This window comes from Myotis daubentonii, chromosome 14 (assembly GCF_963259705.1).
Source record: "Myotis daubentonii chromosome 14, mMyoDau2.1, whole genome shotgun sequence".
In the NCBI taxonomy this organism is placed as follows: Eukaryota; Metazoa; Chordata; class Mammalia; order Chiroptera; family Vespertilionidae; genus Myotis; species Myotis daubentonii.
This window is the reverse complement of record NC_081853.1, coordinates 56,085,309-56,111,986: the sequence shown is the minus strand read 5'-3', so window position 1 is coordinate 56,111,986 and position 26,678 is coordinate 56,085,309. Positions and strand designations below refer to the sequence as shown.

The 26,678-nt window shown below is 56.3% G+C and overlaps 2 protein-coding genes across 4 annotated transcripts; one reads left to right on the top strand and one right to left on the bottom strand.

The window, feature by feature from the left end:
* CRBN (cereblon) lies at nucleotides 1-13,705 on the top strand. Of its 2 annotated transcripts, XM_059664561.1 has the most exons (12): nucleotides 1-147; nucleotides 3,046-3,158; nucleotides 3,632-3,834; nucleotides 4,360-4,509; nucleotides 6,461-6,620; nucleotides 7,501-7,563; nucleotides 9,065-9,149; nucleotides 9,667-9,782; nucleotides 10,090-10,154; nucleotides 11,106-11,237; nucleotides 12,288-12,473; nucleotides 13,208-13,705. In XM_059664561.1, exons 1-11 carry the CDS (start codon nucleotides 81-83, stop codon nucleotides 12,466-12,468), a joined length of 1,335 nt encoding a protein of 444 aa, XP_059520544.1. In that variant the 5' UTR covers nucleotides 1-80; the 3' UTR covers nucleotides 12,469-12,473; nucleotides 13,208-13,705. The 2 variants fall into 2 exon arrangements, with proteins under 2 accessions (XP_059520544.1, XP_059520543.1); XM_059664560.1 differs by having other exon boundaries at nucleotides 12,288-13,705.
* Nucleotides 12,971-22,396, bottom strand: TRNT1 (tRNA nucleotidyl transferase 1). Of its 2 annotated transcripts, none has more exons than XM_059664563.1 (8): nucleotides 22,343-22,396; nucleotides 21,431-21,569; nucleotides 20,048-20,241; nucleotides 17,473-17,611; nucleotides 17,017-17,143; nucleotides 16,236-16,429; nucleotides 15,017-15,270; nucleotides 12,971-14,597 (listed from the first exon to the last, which is right to left on the bottom strand). In XM_059664563.1, the coding sequence occupies exons 2-8, from the start codon at nucleotides 21,567-21,569 to the stop codon at nucleotides 14,349-14,351; spliced, it is 1,296 nt and encodes a 431-aa protein (XP_059520546.1). In that variant the 5' UTR covers nucleotides 22,343-22,396; the 3' UTR covers nucleotides 12,971-14,348. The 2 variants fall into 2 exon arrangements, with proteins under 2 accessions (XP_059520546.1, XP_059520545.1); XM_059664562.1 differs by lacking the exon at nucleotides 22,343-22,396 and adding an exon at nucleotides 22,060-22,177.
* Nucleotides 22,397-26,678: the final 4,282 nt, after the last annotated feature.

Genomic DNA, 26,678 nt, shown 5'->3' with positions numbered 1-26,678 from the left:
GCCAGGGGCGCTGTGGCGCGTGCGCGGCGGCGGGACGTAGGGCGCCGCCCCGTCCCAGCATGCTGTGCGGGTAAACAGACATGGCGGGCGAGGGGGACCCGCAGGACGCTGCGCACGACATGGGCAACCACCTGCCGCTGCTGCCTGGTAACCGCCGGGGCGGTGCGGGGCTGCGGGCGCGTGTCCGGAGCCCGCGGGCTGGCGCGGGGGTCGCCTGGGGCGGGGCTCGGGGCCGGGGTCCGGGGATGGGCGAGGCCGGGCGGGGCGCGGGGGCCGGGCCGCGGCCGTCACCACCTGGGCGCCCTCTCTCCGGGGTGACAGCCCGCGTGCCCCGAGCGCGCACGTCTCCGCCGGGCCCCGGCCGCACTGTCACTGCCCGCGGTGACCGGGCGGCTTCGTGCAGGGACGGCCCGGCCCGCGCTTTGTGCAAACCCGCTGCGTGCGGGGCCGACTGCCCTCTGGGCGCCCAGTCCCTCGGAGACGCCCGCGCGGACCCCGCGGTGCTGGGCGGGGGGGGGGGGGGGAGGCGGCGCTCGGCCTGGCCCTCTTGGGAGTGACGGTGACCAGGGCCACCTGGGGCGCGGGAGGGGGCGCGCGGCGTCTGGAGGCTCTGGAGGCGCGGGCCCAGGGCGGGGCGGGGCCAGCTCAGGCCTGCCGGTGGGTCGGGAGGGGGAGACGGAGGGAGAGGTGGCTGGGTGCCTGCTTCGCATGCCGCTGGGTTGGGGGCGTAATTCCGTCGCCCAAGGAAAGCTGTGGTTGGAGGGTAATTTGTGCCCCGGAGCCGCCAGCAGCCCGGTCGGCACCTGCCCCGCCCGGAGGGCCCGGGAGGATGGCTCCTGCGTGACCCGCCTCGGACTTCACTCCGCTGTTTCCCGGCAGTTAGGGTTTCTCCAAAAGTCAGAGGGAGAGGCCCAGGGAGCTTGTAGCTGCGATCATAGTGCTTTTCTGAATCTTCTGGGATTTTTAAAAATTTATCTTTATTGTTGAACGTGTAACAGATGTCCCCTTTGCATATGGGCATTATTTGTAAGGAAACATTGGGTTGTCCATAACCCCATGCACTATGAGCTGTTTCAAAGAATAATCCTCTTTAAGTGCCAAGGAAATAGTTAACTAAGCTGCAAAGAATCTATCCTGGCCAAGGAAACACTGGCTGATAAACCGCCCCATAGGGGAAGTGGGGTTCAGCCTTATTTATGAGAAAGGCTACCCCAGGGTGTCCCAGAAAAATTCTTACACACTTGGAATAATGATTAATTCCATGGTTCTTCCTTTTCAGATTTAACCCATTGGAATTAATCATTATTCCAAGTGTCTATACATTTTTTTTGGGGGGGGGGACACCCTGTATATGTAAGGAAATCATTTGGAGACTGGAAGTCAGAATGGGTAAAATGTAAATTTTAAAACCATGGAGTCTAGCCGCTGAGCTAGTAGCTGACCTGCTCACCTTTCTCTGGTGCAGCTTGTGGGCCTCTCCGCAGGCCAAGTGGAAGCCGTGCTGTCAGGATTGTAAATACAAGGAATTAGATTCAGAGCATCAGACGAGGGGCACAGCCCCCCCCCCCCCCCAGTGGAGCAGCCCTGGTAGCGGTGGAGTCGCCCGTGGTTGGCAGCTGGCATGAGGAGGACAGCCCCCCCCCCCAGTGGAGCAGCCCTGGTAGCGGTGGAGTCGCCCGTGGTTGGCAGCTGGCATGAGGAGGACAGCCCCCCCCCCCCCAGTGGAGCAGCCCTGGTAGCGGTGGAGTCGCCCGTGGTTGGCAGCTGGCATGAGGAGGACAGCCCCCCCCCCCCCAGTGGAGCAGCCCTGGTAGCGGTGGAGTCACCCGTGGTTGGCAGCTGGCATGAGGAGGACAGGCCGCGTTTGAGAGATGAGCACCTCTTCAGTGCAGCTTTTTCTAGCTTCCATGCCTCTTGTTAGTAACGTCAGGGTTTAAAGTAGGTCAGCTTCGCTTTCATAACTCACAAGTTCTGTGTGGAGAACGCTTTCTGAGACATTCCTTTTAAAATGTTTTATGTTGCACGCAAGCTTTAAAATTTCAAAGCAAAATCGGTATGAAGATGCTTGCAGACATTTCATTCTCCGATAGCGAGTGATAGCCAGGGAGATGAGTCACTGCTAGGAAAGTCCTTCCGCCTGGGAATGTGCGGTCATTAGGTCATTAGTGCGTCTCCCTCCTTCCTGTTTCCTGTAGGATCATTAAAGAGAAAGTTTGAAAGAACCTTACAGATTCTTACTCATTCCTGTCACTCTTCAGATGAGGAAACTCACGTTAATCATTCCAGCTGGAATGAGCTGTCTTGCGTGTCTCTCACACAGAAGGATTTCAGCAGTGTGTGCAGATGCCCCTTTAGGGAGGGGACCCCGTACCCCTGCAGTGGGGGCTGGGCCAAGTGTGTTCCTTCCAACAGGGAGGTCACCGTGGAGAAGCCCCACAGACACGACCTCGGCTGGGTGGTCGGTCGGCATCTGCCGTGTTGACGAGTCACATTGGTAGCCTTTCACCTCGGGAGTCTTCCTCCCGGAACTCATAACCTCAGTCTAATCATGAGGACGCATCAAACAACATCAAACAGAATGCCCGAGAGAACTCCAGCTGGAGAGGGAGGAGCCGGCGAGGCCAGGGAGACGGTGACTGTGACGTGGCCTCCTGGGTGGGACCTGGAGCAGTGAGCGGACGTTAGCACAAACCAAGGAAACCCAGATACAGGGGACATGAGCCAGCCGACTCCTCGGGGGGACACGTTAGCTCTGGAAATGGATGTGAGGAGTACAGGAACCCAACTTTTCTGTAAACCTTAAACTTTTCTAAAACAGAACTTTGGCCAAAAGCAGTAGTAAGAGGCAGAGCCAGGGCCAGACCCTGGCCCTGCGGCCTCCTCACCATCTGCAGGGATCGCCAGGCGCGAGTGGGACCAGAGCCCTGTCCTCCCGGGCTCAGACCCCGGAAGGACTGTGCCTGCGGGAGGGAGCGCGGCTCCGACATTGTCACCCATCGGCTTGTGCTCATGCATCTGGTTTCTTCTCACGATGTTTTTTTACAGCAGAGAACGAGGAGGAAGATGAACTTGAAATGGAAGTGGAAGACCAGGATAGCAAAGAAGCCAAAAAACCAAGTGTCATAAACTTTGACACCAGTCTGCCAACATCGCACACGGTACGTAGCTCAGCGGCAGGTCTAACGGACGCGTCCGGCGACCTGCAGGTGCAAGGTCTCAGCGGAGGGACCGGCGGAGCCTGGCTAGCGCTGCTCACAGCAGAGCCGGGTCCCTGGGACTTGCCAGCAGTTTCACCCCTCGTCCTGCTGTCACCCCTTGAGGAGTGCTCCCCTTCGTTGTGTGTTTCTGCTGGTCGTGGAGGCACTAATTTAGTTACCCCCTGACCTCTCACCCTGTCGTGTGTGATGTTTGGGCAGAGAGCTGTTCTTACCTCAGTCAAAATGAAGTCTTTAGAACTAGAAAAACGGCCTTGGAATTCTAAGAGCCAGAACTAGACCCTCGGGGGGATGCTGATGCCCAAGCTCACTATTATTTGAGAAATGTTAGTGCCCTCTGTGTGTGTTTCCCCGGGTTTGGTTTGAGGCTGTTGCGTGCGCGTGCTGACCCGTGTGACGGCCGTGTCTGCCCGCAGTACCTGGGGGCCGACATGGAGGAGTTCCACGGCCGGACCCTGCACGACGACGACAGCTGCCAGGTGATCCCGGTGCTGCCGCAGGTGGCGATGATCCTCATCCCGGGGCAGACGCTGCCCCTGCAGCTCTTCAGCCCGCAGGAGGTCAGCATGGTGCGCAACCTGATCCAGAAGGACCGGACCTTCGCCGTGCTCGCGCACAGGTGAGCCTCCACGGCTCTAGAGCCTTGCCTGTGAGGCCAGCCTGCGTGGGAGAGAAAGGGCCTTTGCATTCAATGTCAAGGGTGGCTTGTGCAAAAGGACGGCCGCTCTCCATTCCCAAGGTGTCCGTTACGGGCCGGGTTAGCTGCAGCTGGATTCCGGTGTCCTGTGGCAGCTGCAGGAAGCGGGCGGTGGGGCGGGAAGGAGCCGTAGTCCCACCCTGGCGCGGTGTGCTGGCAAACACGCAGCAGGACTGAGGGCTGCGGGGCAGAGCGTTTGCTAGGGGCCGAGGGGGTCACCGTGAGCCCTGGTCGCTCTCCGGGACGGGAAGCCTGTTCTTTTCCTACGTGTGCTCCCGCTTACGTGGCGAGGCTGCCTCCTGTAGCCGCATCCCCGGTAGCATTCAAGTGGCTTTGCAGTGAGGGTCGATTCCTGTAAGTTGCTTTCCCGGGTGCATTGCTCTCGTCAGCTTTGCGTATTTAAAAATTAAATGTTCCAACGGTTTCCTTCTGAAATCTGCCTGGAAGCAACGCACAGGAGAGGGAGGCGCAGTTCGGAACCACCGCGGAGATCTACGCCTACCGGGAAGAGCAGGATTTTGGAATCGAGGTGGTGAAAGTGAAAGCGGTCGGGAGACAGAGGTTCAAGGTCCTGGAGCTGCGAACACAGTCGGATGGGTAAGAGCCGCCGCCCCTCAGAGCTAAGCAGACATCTCCAAATGATGTGTGGTGTGCTTCTCATATTTCTTTACTCCCCTCACCTTCCAACTCCCTAACCTTTGACTAGTTCTCTTTCCCTGGAAGCTGTGGCCAGTGGTTCCCAAGTTTGCTGTGCATCGGCCACCCAGGATGTTTGTAAAACTGCAGCAGCCCGAGCGCCTGCCTCATGCCCATCCTGGGAGCCCCTCCCCCAGGGTCCCCGGACGGAGCTCCCTGGAGGTCAGGGCAGTAGGGAGACCCACAGGGCAGTGCCATTGGGCATGGCTCTGGGCAGAGAAAGGGTGGAGCTCAGAGGCTCACAGGCCTTCTGACGTTGAGGAATTGTGGGTATTCTGTTTCACCAGTTACTTGGCTCAGCCCTTACAAGGAATCTAAACTCGTTTAAAAATCCAGTCCACCTTAATTTATCCTTTTAACACACACACGCACACACACACACACACACACACGCACACACAAACACACAAACGTTTGTCCTGATCGCTGCAGGCATACCTTGTGGGCTTGGCCCGGACTCTGGCACAGGGGACTCCCTGTGGAGAAGGATGCAGGTTCTGGGTTCTGCCCAGGACATTCAGAGTGGACACTCACACTGTCACAGGACGTCTGTCTGTCTCCCTCGGGGGATGAGCTGCTCGAGGACAATGGCTGAGACTTTTGCGTCCACACTTAGGCCCAGACCTTTCACCCGAGTGCGTGGAAGTGTGTCCTGAGGGCCCTGCCCTGAGCCCCTGAGCAAGCTGCTTGTCACGTGGATTGCACTAACACTCCATTCTCACAGTGCTTCCTGGCCTCATGTGCATAAAATATTTATTATTAGTGAGCACTGTTCCAGAAACTAATGGAAACTGATTGGGGGAGTGCATTTCTGAGCCTGTCTTAGTATCAGTGACTTTTGATTGTGGAAAAACCGTTTGAACACAAGAGGGCAGCAGACCATTAACTGACGCAGGTCAAGGCACAGCCACTTGAGGAGCACACAGTGGCTGGGCCAGCTGTGAGGGCATGGTCTCCCGGGTGGTGTCAGGCCCCCGCGGAGACGCTTGCGGGGCGAGGCTGTCTGCGTGGGTGAGTGGCTGACACGGGACCCGGCAGACCCTGAGCCTGGTACCCAGGGTTCTGAACTCCACGCAGCGCTCAGTGTGCTGCTTGACCTGTCGGCCTGCCGGCGCCTCGCCCCGCACCAGCACGGGGTGCACTGGCGCCTCCTCCCGGCAGAGCCTGCAGGCCCCCAAGCAGACGGCTGGGCACAGCCCTCCTGTGGGCGTCCTTCCCCGCAAGGGCCCGCAGCAGGGCCGTCTCAAGTAGCTTCTGGAAATGGGGCTTTGCTGTCGTGAGAGTTGAAGTAATGTTTAAGTAAAAAACATCATGTGTATTTTGATTCTTTGCACGTTCAAGTTAAACGTTTGATGAGAAAAGAAATGCACACGGAAGTTAGGACTGCAAGTACTGCTCTGGTCTTTTCAACTCCTCCCGGGCACGGGGTCTTGTTTTCCATTCCTTTTTCTCCCCCTCCTCAGGGTGGGTGATTGGAGGGAAAGGGGAGATGGGACGGCGGGTGTCTAATAAATTAATTTACAAGCGTCAGGATACGCACCAGTAGTTGGTTTCGTGTTGATTTTTTAACTTGGCTTCATTTATAGACTGCATACTTACCTGAAATGTAACAATCTTCCTTTCCATTCCACCCTGAGATTGGAAATCCGTTCCTTAGGTTATCTTTGGTTTGACTTTGGTATGATTTATGAGATATAGTATGTTTGAAAAACTTCTGTATCTTAACATCAGCATTTGATGAATGTTTTTTAAAAAAGAAAATTTTGAAAACCTTAGCATTGAAAATTAGCTTCGTGTTTGGTTTGAGTGAGTTGACCTTAAAAGTGACCCCGTGCCTGGTCCTCGCTCCCAGAATCCAGCAGGCGAAGGTGCAGATCCTGCCCGAGTGCGTGCTGCCCTCCACCATGGCCGCCGTGCAGCTGGAGTCCCTCAACAAGTGCCGGATGGTGCCGGCCACGCCCGCCTCCCGGGAGGACCGGCGCTCACACACGTGGTGGCAGAAGTACCAGAAGGTGAGGGCTGGTGTCCGCGCGTCTGCAGGAGACACAGGCGCGTGTCCTTTGGCTAAACCCTTCTTTCTCTGAGAAAACAGCGGATGAAGCCTGTTTCTACTCATTCGCGAGATGCCTCTGTTCTGAGTAGAAATAGTATTTATGCTTTCTGCCTGCAGGAAAGATCGCTAGATTCTAAATCAGAGTAAATTGGCTTTTGAGATGTACCTCTTAAAACCTGGGAAGTTTGCATTGTAACCTGATAAACCCTGCGTTGACCGTCCCTTACTCTGTGTCCAAGAGCGTAGTGAAGGTTTAATTTTGGTGTAAATGCGTAGGATTGTTCATGCAGCGCCTCTGGCAGGGTCAGTGTGCACCACCCTCCTGTTCTTGGGGGTGAATGCACCCCGTTTCAGGACTCCCTTGCAGCTGGCGGGGGAGTGGGGGAGGCATTGGCTCGTGACTGGTTCCTGGGGACGCACTGACCTTGGGAGTCCGTGTCTCAGTCCGGTGTCTAGAAGATTCCTGTGGGAAGTTATCACTGGGAGGCTCCCAGATTCCCGCAGCCGCGAATGAGGTTCTGAAGGGTGGGCAGTGCTGACGCTGCAGGTTTGCAGGCAGCGGGCAGCTGTGTGCCTCACGCCTGACTCGGCCCCTCACCCCCCTGGTTGGCTCTGGCAGACAGGGCGATGGCAGGGTCACCTGAAGTCGCTGTGGGGAGCACACCCCAATGGGACATGGGCTCCTGGATGGGTTTGGGGAGCCGAGACCCTGCTCTCAGTTCACAGGGCCGGGTCGGCATCGAGGGGGGCCTGACCCAGGCCTGGCCTTAATCCGCTCCCAGGCACGGGGTCTCTTTGTTGTGTGGGATCACTAGCAAGTGACTTCTTTCTGGTTTCAGAGAAAATTTCATTGTGCAAATCTGACCTCGTGGCCCCGCTGGCTGTATTCCTTGTATGACGCGGTAAGTGACTCACCTTCAGCTCCCTGCTTCTGGGTGAGCCACGGCACGCCCAGGGCCTTAGAAGAAAACATGGCTCGTACTCACTGTGTCACACGCTCAGGCTGGGCCGTTCCCTGCATTTGAGAACAGGCAGGCGTCCGACTCCTGAAGAGGCTGTGCCTGTTGTGTATAGGATTTTTGCTTTTCCTGGTTTCTTGGTTTTTTTAAAAAATATATTTTTATTGATGTCAGAGAGGAAGGGAGAGGGAGAGAGAGAAGCATCAGTGATGAGAGAGAATCAGTGATCGGCTGCCTCCTGCACGCCCCACACTGGGGATTGAGCCGCAACCCCGCCATGTGCTCTGACCGGGAATCGAACTGTGACCTCCTGGTTCGTAGGTCGATGCTCATCACTGAGCTACGGGCCGGGCCTTTCCTGGTTCCTTAGCCCTGGTAACCTCAGGACCAGATACAGATATGGTTTAGGGCAGTGATGGCGAACCTATGACACGTGTGCCAGAGGTGACACGCGAACTCATTTTTGGTTGATTTTTCTTTGCTAAATGGCATTTAAATATATGAAATAAATATCAAAAATATAAGTCTTTGTTTTACTGTGGTTGCAAATATCAAAAAATTTCTATATGTGACACGGCACCAGAGTTAAGTTAGGGTTTTTCAAAATGCTGACACGCCGAGCTCAAAAGGTTCACCATCACTGCTCTAGGGTTTATCAAGCCTTTGACATTTTGTTGGGTCACATGGTAGTTACACTTAGAAAATTAAAGAGTCCTTTAACAGTGTTTTGGACTTTTCTAAACAAGTATATTAACACGTATCTCCTGGTCCCTAGTTGGTGTGCTCTCGGTCACATCCACAGTGGTTTTGCTTACGTTTAACCACCCCCCACCCCCTGCTGATGCAAAACCCCCACCACAGGCTGTCAGAACAGGTAGAGGAATCTGGGTTTGTAGACACAGACTGTGTGCAAAGCGTGGTTTCTGTCCCTTTCTCTGAGATTTGGGGCAGATCACTGGAGTGTGTGACATGGGCAGTATGGCTGCTGCGCTTGGACCCAATCCACACTCCACACGGTCACTGGTCCTGGGAGTCACGGTGCCCCCAAGTCCCACCTGGGGCTCCACAGTAGGTGCTGAGCTCTTAGCACCTGCACAGCCACGGAGGAGACCAGTTCACAACCAGCACCCAACACAGGGGCTTTGTGCGCACACTGTGACGGGGCGGTGAGCGCTCGCTCCTGCGGTGGAAGAGCCTGCAGCTCACGGCCTCAATCCCGGGTGGAGGCAGGAAAGGCTTCCTGGGCAGGAGAGGAGGCTGGTGCCCCCGGAGCCCAGGGTGGCAGCTGCCAGGCCCAGCTGGGGCTTGGGTCATCCCCCAGGAGAAACAGACGCTGAGCTGGAACGCAGGTTTCACTAGCGAGGAGTGTGTGCGTGTTCTCGGAGCCGAGAAGAGGACAGTGATTGTAGATGCCTGAGCCTCATTAGGGCTCCTGTGTTTACAGGAAACGTTAATGGACAGAATCAAGCAGCAGCTGCGGGAATGGGACGAAAACCTGAAAGATGACTCTCTCCCTTCAAATCCAATAGGTAGGACATGTTTATTGAACGGAACCTCACACATTCGGCTTCTTAACTAGTGTTTCTATCAGCTTCGAGAAGGACATACATTTCTTTTGCTTTGAGTCTTTAAAAAAAAGTGCGTTTAGGAAGTGGGATGACAGGTGAAGTGCTGGGAACCCCGTTTCCCACGGGCTCTCCCGAGCAGCCCAGGCTGCGCCTGCTCCGTTCCCTCCCCTGGAGGCGAGCTGGCTGATGGGACCCTGCTCGGACCTGCACAGGGTGCCCTGTGCTCTGACAGGCGCTGTGTAGCCGTTTTCTGGTCTCTTAGCAAATAAACTCCTAACGTGTCAGACTTTGTGTCTAATCTAAAGAAGGCACTTAGAGGAGCGAGGCAGGAAGCTGCCCCGTGCACCTCCCCGAGAGGACACGCGGGGCAGCCGGTCTGCTTTAGCGGCTGCAGGTGTGAAGTGTCCTCTGGGAACCCTAGAGGCTTTCAGACACCGCTTCCCAAGTTTAACCCGGGAAAACCCGCCACGCCTCCAAGATTTTTCTTACAGAGTAGCTGCTTGTCTCCCCATCGACGACGTGCTGAGGATCCAGCTGCTGAAGATCGGCAGTGCTGTCCAGCGGCTGCGCTGCGAACTGGACATCATGAACAAGGTGGGCAAGCCCCCCAGCACGAGGCAGCCGGGAGGCGTGGCTCTGGGGTCCCACCTGGCTCTGCAGGCGGCACAGGCCTGCAGTGAGGACTGGAGGGGACAGTACAGCCTGATATTTCCCTGGGGTCGTGGGAGCTCCAGCCGTTGGCCTTCCTGGGCCATGGGCCCGTGTGTCCGCTCGGTGTGGTGCCAGCCTCTCAGCCAGCAGGAGGGGTTAGGATGCACTCGGGCTCCTTAGGGGGTGTCTGTGACCTGTCATCGCGTCATCATGTGAGTGCGCTTTCCCACTAATTTCCTCTATTTTCCAGTGTACGTCTCTGTGCTGTAAACAATGTCAGGAAACAAAAATAACAACCAAAAATGAAATATTCAGGTGAGATATTTATTACATTTTTAGTAAACTTCTAACTACATTTTCCCAGCTGTCTTAACACACTTATTGTCAAAACTATTTCCACTGCCCGTACACTTCACCTCTAGTTCCCCAGCAAGTGAACCATGAGGGCCGGCGGCTCCCTCAGTCCCTGCTGGGATCTGTGTTCTAGGGCAGCAGTTCCCAGCATGGGGCACACGCCTCGGGGGCAGTTTGATTTTTTTTAAATAGGCAATTTGAGAATGAGTTATTAACTGAATTTTTTTGCATCTCTTACGGTTCTAGGGCAGTGGCCGGCAAACTGTGGCTCGCGAGCCACATGCGGCTCTTTGGCCCCTTGAGTGTGGCTCTTCCACAAAATACCGACTTCTGTGCAGGGGCCATTAAGTTTCAATCACACTGTATGTGCGCACCCGCACGTGGTATTTTGTGGAAGAGCCACACTCAAGGGGCCGCAGTGTGCCAACCACTGGTCTAGGATATAGGAAGGACCTACCATGCCTCAGGCGTCACAGTCCGTACTGTTAAACATCGTTTTGCCACATTTGGCCCCGATCAAGCAGGGATACTCTGACCAGGCCGGTGCTGAGGGAGTGTTTGAACCATTTATGCCGTTTTCCTAACTGCTGTCTGCAGTGCTGGGCCGGCCGGGGAGACGCCCTGGCTGCACTGACTCCCACGCCGGGAGCAGAGCTGTGCCCTCACAGCGTTGTCTGCAGCAGGGCTGAGGCTAGCGCTGGTCCTCTGGCCAGCACGGAGAAGCGTAGGCTGGATAACCTGGGCGGGCTGCCAGTTCCTGTCACTCTTAAGGCTCTGCTTTCATGTAAAGCTCACAGGTCAGAAATCGTAGCTCTTGTAGCCTCGCTTCTTGGTCAGCCCGTAAGACGTCTGTCGGAATGAGGCTTCCCCCTCCCCATGTTGTGCTGACTGACCCTGTGCTGTCTGTTGCAGCTTGTCCCTGTGTGGGCCCATGGCGGCCTATGTGAACCCCCACGGGTACGTGCACGAGACGCTGACTGTGTACAAGGCCTCCAACCTGAACCTGATAGGCCGGCCGTCCACGCAGCACAGCTGGTTTCCTGGGTAATGTCCTGGGGACTTTTCCTTTTGGCTTTGCTGTAACTGGGCACAGAGATTTCTAAGTAGCATTGCTGCAGTTATAGCCCGAAGTAGACCATGGAATGAATGGTTCTCTCTCCACGCCCTTCACGCCGGGAGGGGCTGGCGCCTGGCCAGGGCTGTCCTTGCATCAGCTCCCTGATGTGGGGTGAGGAGGAGGTGGGTGGCCCTGCGGGTGCCCTCAGGTTAACTGCACTGCCCGTCCCTGCCACCCGGCAGCCTCCACCTGGGAGCCCGGGCGGGTCCCTCAGCCACATCCTCTTCAAGGGCCCGAGTGTCTCTTCTGCCATATCTGGGTCAGCCTTTCTTTTTTGGACAAAATGAGCTGAGCAGGAATTAGTGGTTTTATTGTTATAATGGAGCTAGAACCATGGCAGTCGGCTTAACACTCTTTTCAGCCCAAGGACTAAAACTAGAATTAACGTGTTAACCTAAATTCTAAGCTTGGGAAAGCTCGGGTGAAAGGGCTGCGATTCCATGGTTTGGCGTGTCTTCCTGAAGAGCAGAAACACCATGGCTTGTCTTCTTTTTATATGTTACTGATTTCAGAGAGGAAGGGAGGAGAAAGAGAAACACCAATGACGAGAGACTGTCATTGACCGGATGCCTCCTGCACGCCCCACACTGGGGATGGAGCCCACAACCCGGGCCTGTGCCCTGACTGGGAATTGACCTGTGACCTCCTGGTTCATAGGTCAGTGCTCAACCACTGAGCCACGCCGGCTGGGCCTTGGCTAGTCTTTGATGGAGCCTTCCTATTTCAGGAGGTTCAGTTTCATGAGAACTGCCCACCTGAGAGCACTCTCTCTGGGGCAGCTGCCGCGAGGTGGTCACCTGTGTGGTCACACAGGAGCTGGACCACGTGCCCCGCAGGAACTCTGGGTGTGAGGGGCGTGCAGACCAGAGCTCTGTGTTCTCCCTGATGCTGAGAATAGGGCCCTAGGGCGTCTCTCCCTAAGCTGGAGGCACAGAGATGGCCACTCGCTGACCTTCCCTTCGCCCTTCCCGCTGCAGGTTTGCCTGGACGGTCGCCCAGTGCAGGGTCTGTGCCAGCCACATCGGATGGAAATTCACAGCCACCAAAAAGGACATGTTACCTCAGAAATTTTGGGGTTTGACTCGCTCTGCTCTGCTGCCCACAATCCCGGACACCGAGGACGAGCTGAGCCCTGAGAAAGTCGTGCTCTGCTTGTAAACATGGTAGGGCCCCAGGCACTTCACAAGCTGTGGCCCAGGCAGTCCCCCGTGGGAACGCCCGCTACTGGCTCCCCAGCACAGCGGCCCGGGAGGGGCAGCCTCAGCCACAGGGCTTCGGAGGTTTAGCCTCAACTGCCCTGTGGGCGAGGGAGAGCCACCAGGACACTTGGTTTCCAGGGACGCCCACCTCCACAGGGTGTGCCAGCGCCCTGTGCAACCTGGGGTCAGGCAGCTCGTCACGGATAGACACCGTCCCGCCCAGAGCACGTGACACTGCTGGAGGGCGGCCCTGTGAGGCCACATGCAGGGCGGCGTGGGGTCCGTGCTCCTGAGGGCCACGCTCAGGCACCTGGTCCCAGCTGAGGGGCGAGGCAGTGGTGGGGCTTCAGAGCCCTTTACAGGCCTGTGTTCCTCTCAACTTCTCGTGTCTCTGATAATATTTGTAAATATTAGAGTTGAAAGAGGCAGCTTGAGCCCCAAAATAGTTTTCATTTTCTCGCGTGTTTGTTAGTAAAAACCCAGTATTGTGTGCATTTGCTCAGTGTCTGAACCGTGACACCGCTGGTTCTGCTCCCAGTGCAATCGGGACCTCGACCACAGACCATGGGAGCAGATGCTCAAGTGCGTCCCCTCCGGGAGGCCAGACGCTGTCTTCTTAGGCTGTTTTGTTCAGGGTCAATTGAAAAAACCTCTAAGTAAATTTTAAGAGCAAAACTAAAACATGTTCTCTGTTTAAGTGATGTGAAGCGCCTACGCGAGCAGATGGCGTAGGTGTAAGAAGTAACGGAGACGACGTTCTCGCTACGCTGTTCGCCACTACCTCTGCTTGTACACGGGGGCTCACTGGGTGTCTCCCATCGGTGTGAGCTGTGGTGGTCTTGCTAGTCCTTTGCAGCTTCACCTAATTCACTGGGGAAATTCAACTGAGGGTAAAATGTGAGGCCAAAACCGACTTGTCTTTTACCAAACGTGCACCGTGCGGACTGCCTCGCCCACAGACACCAGCGACCACCCTGCACGTGCCACCTCGTTCCAAACTCCACACTGTTGTCCCCACCCTTTCGTGTGGCCCCGATGACCGCCAGGACCGGTGTCTGCCCGTCGCTCTGCACACCGTGCTGAGGCTAAACCAGTGAGGGTGGGACATGGCTCTGACATCGGCCCCTGAAGGTGTCATCTCAGAATGTTCCATATTGCTCACTGAGACTTGCAAATAAAACTCTAATTAAAGTAAACACGTGCATGTCCTACTTTAAAGTGTGTGATACGTGAGGAACCCAGACGTGAAACCGCTAAGCCTGCACACCTTCCCCTGGGATGCAGGGACACCGTGCGGTGGGTCCTGAGTGTGTCAGCGAGTGCTTCCCAACACCTGCACCCACAGACCTGGTCTGGGCTCCCTCCCACAGGAGCCCTGTTTCACCAAAGGTTTCCACACCTCCTCTTAGCCGGGCTTTTACAGAAACATGGCTGTTGCCAGTCCAGAGATGCTCTGAGTGGCTACACAGAAAGGAAAACCAGTTATAAAATGTCAAGGGTACAGCTAAAGCCTACACAGGTTAAGATGGGCAAGGCCACTAGCCTTCTCTCAGTGGGAACTGTGCCAGGAGAGCCCCAGTTCAGGGCTGTGAGACAGCAGCGGACACTCCTGTGACGCGGGGACCGTGGGAGGCCATGTGCAGAGTGGCACGTGCCGTGCTCCCGAGGGGAGGCAGCCTGCACCTCGTGTCTGAAGTACGCGACTCGCAGAGTGTAAAAGGCTTTATTCTCTGAAGACCCTCAGCCGCCTTCAGCTGCTCCTCGAGTCTCTCAAGCCTCCCCAGGGCAGCGGCGCGAGCGGCTTACCGGGACGTCCTGCTGGGGGCGGCTCCCACGGCCTCAGCTCTTCTTTATGTGACTCAGCAGCTCGTCCTTCTCCATCTGGTAACCACTCTTCTTCCACTGGTCCCGCAGCTGCTGCAGCAGCGCCCCGATTTCCTTCCCGGAGGAGATGCCCGCCTTCCTGATGTCATGGCCGCTGACGGGGAAGGAGGGCACGGACCACTGCTGCAGGTCCCGCAGGAGGTCGGGCTGGCCCTGGTACTTCAGCAGCTCCCAGACGCGGGCGGCGGCGTCGGGCTCCCTGGACTGAGGGCCAACATCACACAGTACCACACACATTAGAAGGCATGCTAACGGCCCCAGCCTAGAGTTCCATACATGCTCAGTGGGAAACTCAGTTAAAATACATGACGTCCACAGAACATGCTGTGGGTCTTCGTGTTAATAAGTTAGCTTTGCTCAGCCATTGTGGCTCAGTGGTTGAGTGTCGACCTATGAACCGGGAGGTCAGGGTTCGATTGCTGGTCAGGGCACAGGCCCGGGTTGTGCACTTGATCCCCAGTGTGGGGCGTGCAGGAGGCAGCCAATCAATGATTCTCATCACTGATGCTTCTATCGCTCCCTCTCCCTTCCACTTGAAAATCAATAAAAATATATTAAAAAAAACAAAAAGTTAGCTTTACTGTTAGGACAGACTGCACTGACCGCGACTGGCACGTACTTACGTCTGTAATGAAGTCCTGGTAGGGCCTCAGTGGTCCGGAGCTAGCCGTCGCCTTAGTCAGGTCGTTCCTGTATTTAACCAGAAACAAGCCAAGGTTTTTCTCTTCTTTGGAAATCTTCAGCCTCAAATCCAACTTTGTGACATCGTCCTGCACTTTGAATAACGAGGCCAAGAGCGTCATTGGCTTTGGTGAAAGTCCTTCAACATTTTTACTGACTTTGTCAAACTCTTCCAAACTCGCATTAGCAGGTAAACCTGTCGGGACAGGAGCACTTTTCACTCGTCTGTACGGTGGTTACATTTAGTGAACGACACCCTCACGCTACACCAGCCACTGCTTTGTAGGCAGAAACGCCCGTGGCCAGGGCTCAGTGTTGGTCCAATCTGGTGCCCTCCACCCGCAGGGACTAGTGATGGCTGCTGGCCTCACCCCCGCGCCCTGCACACCGAGGGGAGCTGTGAAGCGTCTGTGTCCATTAACTGGCTGAGCTGGGGGCAGAGATGGTGATCAGGCCCGAGGGACACAACCCAATGCAAACTCCTGGCCACTCGCTGACGTGCAACCGTAGGACGCCCACTCCTTCAGCCCTGATGGGGCTCGGCTGGTTGGAGCATCACCCGTGCACCAAAAGGACACGAGTTCAATTCCTCCTTGAGCATGTATGGGAGACAACAGACCAATGTTTCTCTCTCTCAAAAAACCTTAGAAACAGGTGACGATTTAATAAAAGAGCATCCATCTGCTCCAACAACTGTCTGTATTCGAACTGTCCAAGTTTCCCCACACAAGGTGCACAGATAACCCGTTCTTTCTGAATGTAAATTATAAGTTACTAAGAAGTTGCTCTGCCTGCCTCTCTGAGTGCCTTGCATGTGTTAACTCACCAAACCAGCCTCATTAGAAAGAGGCTGTTACTTTCATCCCCAGGTTTAGATTCAGAAACTAACAGTCGAGGAACTAACCCGCGTCACAGAGCCGACAAGTGGCAAAGGCTCATTCAAACCCCGGTCTGGCCGCAGAGGCCACTGTCCCACTGGCCTACGCTGTGTCTGAGTTGTCCCCCACCCGTGACAAAACTCTCCTACCTCATCCTCAAAGTTTATTTTAAAATATCCCACTGCTCCTTTGAGGATTCTTCACCTGAACTAAACACACGCCCTTACAGAATGCTGAGCCAGCGTCCACCTCCCTCGGTGCAGACACGTGCGGCCGGCCTCACCTATGTAGGGAGCCACGTCGAGGTCGTAGATGAGGTGAACCAGATGACTGACGTGATTTCCAACCAGAATCTTCTTCAGTTCCACCCAAATCCTCTCTCCTGATATTCCGCCCAGGCCTCTGGCATTTTCTGCAATTGCTTCCAAAGTCTCAGGGTCGTGGTCACCAGGTTTGTCTACAATCCTCCCATAAAACCTACAAAACAGAATTCTCAGTGTATCCCACTGTCGGCACACCAACCAGGAAGCTGTTTCCAACCTCCCGGCACCTTCCCCACCTAGTGAACCACAAACACACAACCACCTATGGTCTGTTCTCTACCTTCTCTTTTTTCTACATGAGAAACCCAAAAGCCAATAAAATACGAGTAACTTCTTAAAGCTGGCAAGAACCAGGCCGCCCGCCTCACTCACTTCTGTCACCGAGGGAGTTGGGAGGGGCATCCAGCGCAGTCCCTGAGCTGGGACGGGGGAGGAGTGAAAAGGGCGTCCTTGTCCAGGCGCACAAACAAGGCCGAATGCGACCCGAGCACCCCAGCCCGAACGCTGGCCTGTCACATCGGGAATGAATGACGTTTCCAATGTGACGTGCCTGTCCCTGGCGCTGGAGTGTTTCACAGCATCTCAGAACTGACCTCAAACCACACCCGTTCATCCATTCACCCTTGGCTACGTCTCCCCTGGTGACTCACTTGGGATGTCACCGCTTCGTGCACTGACTACTGCACATGTCATGGTCAGAACTGTATTCTGGTAATAACTATCGATTTTAAAAATTCTTACCTGAAATATCTTAAAATTCTAAGGTAATCTTCTTGTATCCTCTTTTTAGCATGCCCAACAAATCGCACTTTCTTATTTTTTAAGTCTTCATAACCATTGAAGTAGTCATATAAAGTACCATCAAAGCCTGTTCGTCGGGAAAGGGGAGAAAGTGACAAATGAGAACCGGGAAGCAATGTGGCAGATCCACAAACGGAGAACCACTCAGCCGTGAAGAGGGATCAAACCTGCCACCTGGGATGTGGGCGGCCCGGCGGGCACTAGGCTAAGGGAGTAAGTCAGACAGAAGCCCATGGCAGTGCCCTTGCTTCACAGCTGGCGGGCGGCAGTCGAATGCAGCCACTGTGCCCCGTCTCTGAGGCAGCCGTGCGGGCGTGGGCTGCAGAGTGGGCCAGGAACCAGGGCTCCCAAGGCGGGCACACCAAGGACCGAGGTGAACACGCATCCCCACGTTACCCAGGAACATGGAGTTGACAGTGAGGTCTCGGCGCTCGGCGTCCTGCTGCCAGTCCGTCGTGAACTCCACCTCCGCGTGTCTTCCGTCCGTGACCACGTCAATCCGCAGGGTGGTGATCTCAAAATTTTCGTTCTGCAGCTGTAATTACATGGTTTTCAGAAATGAGGCTTCAGGTTCACCGACGGGTTGGAAACCAGGGCGAGTCCTGACAGGAGGCAGTTCTTCCTTCTCAGTCGGCTGGCGCACAGGCACCCCGACACAGAAAGGCACCCGGGACAGCACAGACGGAGCCACAGGCTATTTTCCTAAAAGATGAGTCTGATACAAAAACGGGCACTGGGACCAGGGATGTGACAGGGGGAGAAGCCCTTACAACAGTGGATCCCGCTGCTTCTCTTTCAAGCCAGGCTGCTCTCTGAAACCTTCCTGACGGACCCCGTGTGCAGAGAGCTGTGTCAGTTACAGACTGTAACCACTGAGCGAAGGGCTGACAGAGGAGAAACGGGGAGCGCAGCGGGCAGCTGCTCACCCCTCACCCAGGAGGCTGCTGGGAGGCACCGTCTGCGGCGGTGAGAAGCCGAGTAGCTTCGTGACCGTGGCCTGCGCTGAGCCGTGAGAACTCAGCAGGGCCTGCGACAGACGTGCACGAGTGAGAGGAGAGACGGCTGCAGTGCAGTGAGGAAGGGGCAGACGGAGAGGCACCTGCCACGGAGCAGACATGGTGGGGGAGCAGCAGGGAGCACACGGGGCAGGGGAGCAGCGCAGGGTCTCACATGCACACGGGCGCCTGGAATCTCCGCACAGGAACTGGGAGCCAAGCGAGCACTCCACGGCTGTTCTGGAATTCCTGTCTCACCCACTCTTCCCTAGGGACCAGCTGGTCTCACTCAGAATTCCAGAACGCAGGAGTCTGAGGCACAGGGAAGCGGCAAGAAAAGGGTTTGAGATGTGAAGGCTCTTTGAGACCTGCTGTAAACACAGGCTCCCAGGACGCCTCCCGCAGCAGAGCAGTCAGCCCACTGGAAAGGCCGAGCAGGAGCAGACACATCTTAGACGGCAGACGGAGAGGATCATGGGAGTGATCACCACGATGAAAACAAGATGAAGTGAGAAAAGTGACCCGGACCTGCACCCCTTCCCCACCTTGGTTTTTAAAACGCCAGACAGCAGGGCTCTGCAGACTTCCCTCAAAGACACGCCCTACCCATAGCGACGTGGGTCCAGAGACATCAACCCTCCAGGTATTTTACAAACCCCAGACGACACCCAACGCCAGGGGAGGGCCCAGGACTCCCCATTTAAGTCAAAGGAAAGACAGAAACCGCTCAGAGGAAGGGAAGACACTGTCTACATGCTGCCCTAAGGGAAGTAAGACAGCAGGAAGCTTTCAAAAGAAATTCTCTAGAAAAGACCATCAGGAACTTGACAAGACGACAAAATTTGCAAAAAGAATAGAAAGACTGGGTGGTCCAGTTACGGCGACCCGCGGAAAGCAAAGGGAGAGGTATGAGAATATAACAGAGGAGACCAAAGGCAAAACTAGGTTCGTCCCCGTGGTCCATGCCCAGCGTCACAGGAGTTTCCGGGGAGACGGTGAACCAGGGTGAAGGGAGGAGGACGCGGGAGGCCCACCTGGGGCGCTGTATGGTCCATGAGAAACAAATGCGAGTGAAAACACCAGGGGGGGAAAGACCACAAAGGCTTCCGGGAGGAAGCACCCTTGGGCGCCGTGAAGGAGAGGTGCGCCGGCCGAGATTTCTCCGGAGGCTCCGGGAAGGGCCGCCCCAGTTCCGAGTGAGGACTCCCCGCTCTAAGTCCACAGCTAACACAACCATCAGACCAGAGTGAGGGCGCCAGCAAGTAGGAACGCCAGGCGTCCAGGACACAGGCCGTGGAAGAGGGAGAGGAGGTTCCCAGGGCTGGCGCAGGGGGGCTGGCGCAGGGGAGCTGGGGCAGCGGGCGGGCGGCCCGGACCGTCCAGGTGAGGGCCCGGAACAAGGACTGAAACTTGGTCGCTGGATTGCACTGAGAGGAAGGACCCTGGCAGTGTGACAGCCCAGGACAAATCGGGGCACACACACGGACAGCGATGTCCAAGAAAAACGCTGTTCACTGCAAGCACCATAAAGTCACGTGACACCAGAAATGTGGTCACAACACCCTGCGATGCGGCTGTGCACAGGCCACAGGGGGGCACGGGACGCTGACATAACCCAACACCAAGGACGATGCCCTGAGAAACCGCTGCGGCTGGTGTGGCACATCCCCCTCCCTCCCTAGTGGGACCTCAAGTCAACAGATCCCACCTGAAAACTGGGAAATCAACATGAAACACCAGGCACAGAAAGGTGTTCGGGAACCTGCAGGCAGCGGGTAAGTGCGGAAGGAGCCCTGGGAAGGAGCGTTGCGGAGACGGGAGGGGAGTGGAAGGGAGGGGGGAGGGGAGGGGGGAGGGGAGGGGAGCGGAGCGGGAAGGCTGTCTCCCAGGAGCCTGGGTGGTTTGCTGGTCGTCACTAGGAAATGTAAGCTGGGAAGTCAGGACCGGGCAGCGCGGTGGCTGCCGGCGCCCCTCACCCTGGCCGTGACGGTCCCGTGCTTCTCCCCCTTGTTGTTGATCATGCGGACACCGGCCGCCTGGAACAGCCCCTTCATCTGCTCGGGCGTGGCGGTGGTGGCGAAGTCCACGTCCTGCGGCTTCACGCCGGACAGCAGGTCCCGCACGGCGCCGCCTGCTATCCGCAGCTCGTGGTTTTCTTTGGCAAATAACTCTGATGAGAAAGATATTTTTATTTCAAGGTGCTTCCCTGAAGGACCCAGGGGTACGTGGTTTTCCAGCCTGTGAGATCCGGGGGGACCCCCCCCCAGCACCTCCTGTGGGCGTCGGAGGACAGGCCCACAGGAAGGGAGGACCTCAGTGAACGACCCTCCCAGAGCCACTCCACTAGGGACGCTCTCCTGATGGTCAGTTCCGTGAGGTGAGTCGAAGCTGCAGGGCGAGGCTATCTTTACGTCCCGATCACATGAGAGGTACCCGCTCCCGCTGCAGGCCCACGCCCGTCTCACTCAGCTCACACAAGCTTGGCGCACACGGGACGGAACTGTGGTGGCCGAGCTTTACAGAAAGAGGGGCTTCGTGGAGAGTATATTTTTAAAAAGGTTTCTTCCTTTGAGGCGGGGTATGTGGCAGAACTATGATCGATGAAAGCTACAGAAACCGTCACGGGAGCCCACCCCCACCAGACTAAGGCTTAGACCCTGCACAAGACCAGCGCGGCCCAAGTGGCTCATCTCACCCGGCATCACCCCTCGCCTCGTTACCAGCTACACGAGGCACCTGAGCCACAAGATTGGCAAGGGAAGCCCATAACGATCCCCTGAGAAGCCTCCACCCCCGTCCCTGAAAATCCTAATATTCCTGCCCCCCCCCATGCCCTACCCTGGGGTTAAATGAGCCTCCGTAAAGGAAGTCAGCCCGCTGGGCGGGGCTGCAGTCTGGAGGAGCCCCGATGATCCCGGCTTCACTCATAACCTATCCCACTTCTACACTCTGGCTCCACTCTGAATTCTTTCCTGCCCAAGCCAGGAACCCACAGCGGGTCATGCACCCGGGTCATGCACCCGGGTTGTTTAAAAAACAACCACCAGTTTTGTTTCTAAGCAACTTTTGGCAAAACCTGCAAAAATGGGCATGTTTAAGCGAGTGGCCGACCCTGTACCGTATGTAAGTACTTGGCACACGCCTTGTGCTGGCCATGTCTTGCCTCTTGTGATTTCGCGATCACTTGGAATTACCTTTCTTTCCCTGGCCAAAAACAAAAGCCGGCAATGCGGCCTGAACACGAACCCTCTGCTTCTCGGTGTACACAGGCTCCCCGCCCCCTGTGCACAGCCCCCGCCTCCCCTCTCCCCGCCCCCCGCCCCTGCACAGGCTTCCAGCAAAAGGCAGCAGCCCCTCACCCGTGAGGCTCCTCAGCCCCTCCGTGAACAGCGACTGGAACTCGGGAGACTGCACCTTCATTGTGAACAGATGCCGCTGCAGGAGGCGCAGTCCGGCCCGCCCACCGCTCAGCCGCCAGGGGTGCAGGCACCTCAGCATCTGCCACACAAATGCGCGCGCAAGGACGGAATTTGAAAGTGGCGGGGAACCGAGGGGCACCTGCCATTTTATTTACCGACCGAGAGACGGTCGTCTCCTGTGCGGGTGGGAAACTGAAGGCACCCGTGGGAGGCAGGTCCCAGGGTCTCCGGAGCGGGGACCAGGCTCCCAGCGGCCCTCCCGGTCCCAGGCCTCCGAGGGGCGGGCCGCGGGGCACAGCGGGGCAGACTCGCAGGGACACTGGGTGTCCGGTGCCTGCCAGCCTCGCCCCCGCCCCGACATTCTGGCCGTGGGGCGTCCCGGGCCTCGTGAAGCAGGTGAGTCCCAGGACGGCCGCCCTCTCCCCTTTCCTGCCGGCCCTGACGCCCCCGTCCCCCGCCCCGCCCCGTCGCCGTCAGCACAGCGGCGATGCGGACACGGGCGAGAAGCGCTCCCCTGGGGGAAAAGCAGGTGTCCGGGCGCTCCCACCAGTAACGCGCCAGCGCGCTACCCAGCCCACGGCAGGCCGGCGGCCCCCGCGCCTCCACTCGGAAATCCCGCGGGACCGGACCCCAAGGCCGCGCCCCCACACCGGGCGCCGGTCTGAAGGGCTCAGCGAAACCCTGGGGGTCCGGCCGCGCGGCACGGAGGGGCCCAGGGACGCCTGGCAGCTCCGTCGGGTCCGGCGCCAGGGCGGGCGAGCGTCTGGCCACCCGGCCCGCGGGTCCCGGGACTGGCCCCGCGAGTGAAGGGCCCACTGCCCTCTTCCCGCCGCGCGCACCCCACCCACTCACCCGGCCCGCCGCCGACTTAGCCCCAAACGCACTTCCGGATGGTGGCGCCGTGACGTCACTCTCTCGCGCCGGTCGGTGGCCAATGAAAAGTGCCGAGAGCGTGGGCGGGGTCCGAGGCAGCGCGTGGGCGGGGCCTGGGCGGGCTCCGAAGCAACGCGGGGGCGGGGCCTGGGCGGGCTCCGAGGCAATGCGGGGGCGGGGCCTGGGCAGACTCCCCGCCCCCTGGGGGCCCCGCGGGACTGGCGCGGGCTGTTTCTGTCTTGTCTCCGCACGGCTCTCGCTCGCCCCCAGGCGGTGAGATGCGCGTCTGCACTGCGCACCTGTGTGACACTGGTTTCCTCTGTAAGACGTGGCTGCGCACACCTCCCGAGGTTTACTACCGCTCGGCAAATGCTACCCGCTGCTTTTGCCGACTCCCCGACTGGCGCTGGACTCCTGACCATGCTGGACCCTAAGCTGTGCACAGGAAGAACAACACTTTTAATCATCGGGATCGAAGACACAGCGTCAAGACCTAGGCCGAGTGTCCTGACGCACTCCCTCTAAGGGGCCGCCCCCCAGTCCTGGGCGTTACTGGGTGTCTTTCACGCTCCCGCCTGGCCTGTGCAGCCCTTGCCTTGCCTGGTCTGCGAGCTTTTGCTGCTGTCAGCGAAGAGCTTGCATTTGGCTCCTTGGTTCACCTTTTCCAAAGCAGGGAGCAGTGCGAGGGCGGCGAAGGAGTAGGGGTACAGCCCTCGCTCCCTAACGTGGGCAACGGCCACGCAGTGCTTGCGAGGGATTCTACCAGTTACCTTAACAAATGCATGAAATCCGCTTCTTACAGTGTCTTAATGTTTTAAAGTGGAGCCTTTCCAGTATAACTTAATTACTTAATTTCTCTAAAAATTTCCTTAAAATATGTGTGTGCCGTCATATTTCTGTGGCTTCCAGCGATCAGATGTGTCTTTAAGGGTTAAGTATCCGGTGTCAAGAGGCACAGGACTAGCTTTCTGAGTTGCCATACAGAGACACAGCACTGATTCAGTGCAAATTTTTTTAAAAAATATATTTTATTGACTTTTTACAGAGAGGAAGGAAGAGGGATAGAGAGTTAGAAACATCAATGAGAGAGAAACATCCACCAGCTGCCTCCTGCACACCCCCCACTGGGGATGTGCCCCCAACCAAGGTACATGCCCTTGACTGGAATCGAACCTGGGACTTTTCAGTCCACAGGCTGGCACTCTATCCACTGAGCCAAACTGGTTAGGGCTGATTCAGTGCAACTTCTTAACACAGTAACGAATGCAATATCCCAGCTAGACTGACCAAGAAAAAAAAAAAGGTACCTGAGCCCTAGCCAGTTTGGCTCAGTGGATAGAGCGTCAGCCTGTGGACTCAAGGGTCCCAGGTTCGATTCCAGTCAAGGGCATGTACCTTGGTTGGGGGCACATCCCCAGTGGGGGGTGTGCAGGAGGCAGCTGATGGATGTTTCTCTCTCATCGATGTTTCTAGCTCTCTATCCCTCTCCCATCCTCTCTGTAAAAAATCAATAAAATATATATATTTTTTAAAGATACCTGAGTGCCGATATTAACAGGATAAAAGGGGACAATTTTACAACAACCAATTTGACGCTGTAGACGGGATGGACAAGTTCTTTGAAAAATGCAACTTATCAGAACTGAAACAAGATGAAATTTTAAAATCTGAACAGCCCTTTATTATTAAAGAAATTAAATTTTGTTCAACAGAGTTCCCACAAAGATAATTCCAAGCCCAGATGGTTTCAGTGGTCAAGTTTATCAACCACTTCAGGAAGAAATAACACCAATCTTGCACAATTTTTGTTCAGAAAATAGAAGAGGGAACACATTTCCTCTCATAACACTGATTACAACCCCAAAATACATATTATCAAAAAAATGCACAGATCAATATCCACACAAACATAGACATGAACATTTTAAATAGCAAGTTCGATTCCTGTCAAGGGCCTCCATTGCAGGCTCGGCCCCTGGCCCTGGTCTGGGCACCTAATCGATGTGTATTTCTCACATTGATGTTTCTCTCCCTCTCTCTCCCCCCCTCCCTTCCTCCTTCCCTCCCTCCCTCCCTTTTAATCATCCTAAAAATCAATGGAAAAATATCCTCTGATGATGATTAACAATATATATATATATTAGCAAATTGAGTCCACATTGACGAGTCAGAAATCCTACGAACGCCACGGAGGTATTTATTATTCCAGTGAGGAAACTGAGGCACGGCGAGGTCACCCACGTCGGAAGCCGCGCCAGCAGAACTGAAACCCAGACATTCTGACTCAAACCACTGCTGTCCAGAGCTGAGGCTGGAGAGGCAGGGACCAGCTCATGCAGGGCTGGGTGTGGCATAGGATGACATTTGCATTTTACTAATATTTTAAAAATATGTATTTTATTGATTTCAGAGAGGAAGGGAGAGAGAGAGAAACATCAATGATGAGAGGGAATCATGGATCCGCTGCCTCCTGCACGCCCCACACTGGGGATGGAGCCTGCAACCCGGCATGTGCCCTGACTGGGAATCCAACTGTGACCTCCTGGTTCACAGGGCCACGCTCACCCCCTGAGCCCCGCCTGCCGGGCTGCATTTTATTTTAATGGTAATGCAGAGGCGTTCAGGCTTTCTCAGTGGGGTTTTCATAAAGCCGTTTGCGGCTCCTGCCCTAAGTCTGGCGGCAGGTGGAGGGGGTAGGAGGGGCCAGGTGCATGGATTTGCCATCTCACAGCTGCAGGCTCTTGGGGAGCAGCTGTTTTCTGTCTTTTCCGGCTTCTAAGGTTCCCTTCCTCCCCACTCCACGGCGTGACCCAGAATCATCCTCCCAGAAGGATCCTCACCTCAGTCACCACCCGGAGATGTGCTCACGGGCTCCGGAAAGTTGGGGGCCACGACCCCAGCTGCTCCCCCCAGGGGCCTGCTTTCATGACTGGGGGAGGGGAGACAGGAACACCAAGGAGTGTGGTCACAGAACAAGCCGGTCCACGTGGCACATCCACCCACGACCTGGGTGCGTTCCTTTGTGAGCCCCTCACCCCTGAGGGCTCACCCCACTGCCAGGACCTCCCTCCTGGAGCCCGAGTCATACCCGTCCTGAATCCATGGCTGCGCCCAGCCGCCCAGGCACTCTTAAAGCAGGACCGAGAAAGGAGAATAATGCTGACAAGAAAGACAAGAGCCCTGACCGGTTTGGTTCAGTGGATAGAGCGTCAGCCTGAGGACTCAAGGGTCCCAGGTTCGATTCCGGTCGAGGGCATGTATCTTGGTTGTGGGCACATCCCCAGTGGGGAATGTGCAGGAGGTCGCTGATGGATGTTTCTCTCTCATCAATGTTTCTAGCTCTCTATCCCTCTCCCTTCCTCTCTGTAAAAAATCAATAAAATATATTAAAAAAAGAAAGACAGGAATTCGTAAGGATAGCACAGGCGGCCCCCTGGGGATAAAGGAGCCTGGTGTAAAAATAGAATACACAGCTGGGCCCGCCCGTGTGAGGCGGTGTGCAGACAAGACAGGCGGAAACGGAGGCCCTCCTCGCAGTAGCCTGCAGATCTGGGGTGTCGGTGGGGGCAGGGTCCTCAAACCCCCACCCCCCTGTCCCTGTCCTTTGTAATCGAGAGCAGTAAGCGAGAGGAGTACCCTGTCTGAAGGAACTGGTCCTGTTTCGAGAACCTGTTCTTCCTGTGAAACAACAAGAAGCATTTGTTCAGGGAAAAGCCATTCTCCCGTGTTGACCTCATCAACCTTCACTAGGGGCCTAGCCTGTAGGACCCCAGAGGACACTTAGGTGCCTCTCAGCAAGGCAGGCCCCTGTCCACCCGCCCCCCCCCCCGCCCCCCCCGCCCCCCACTGGTCCTGGGGGTTCACACACAAATGCAGTTGTGGTTTACATTTCATTTCCGAGAGGCGAGGGAACAGACAGAGCCATTGGAGCTCTGGAATTCCTGGCTGGGTCATTCATTCTGAAAGATGAGGCTTCAAATATAGTCGGAAGAACAGAGGCCCCAGGGGAGAGACAGAGCAGGCACTTCCTGGGCTGCCTTAGCAGCCGCTGCAGACGGGAACCATGAGGGGGTGCCCCTGCTCCCCGTGGAGGCCTCCCCCGAGGGGCTCACCTGCAGACACAGGTGCGCGCGGAATTCCCCGTCCGAACAACACGACCCCTGTTCTGCCCTGAAACCGCATCGTCCGACAAAACCAGGCTGGACACAGAGGTAAACGCGATGTTTGGTCTGATGTAAAAATAAAACACGCAGCCCGGCCGGCGTGGCTCGGTGGCTGAGCATCGACCTATGAACCTGGGGGTCAAGGTTCGATT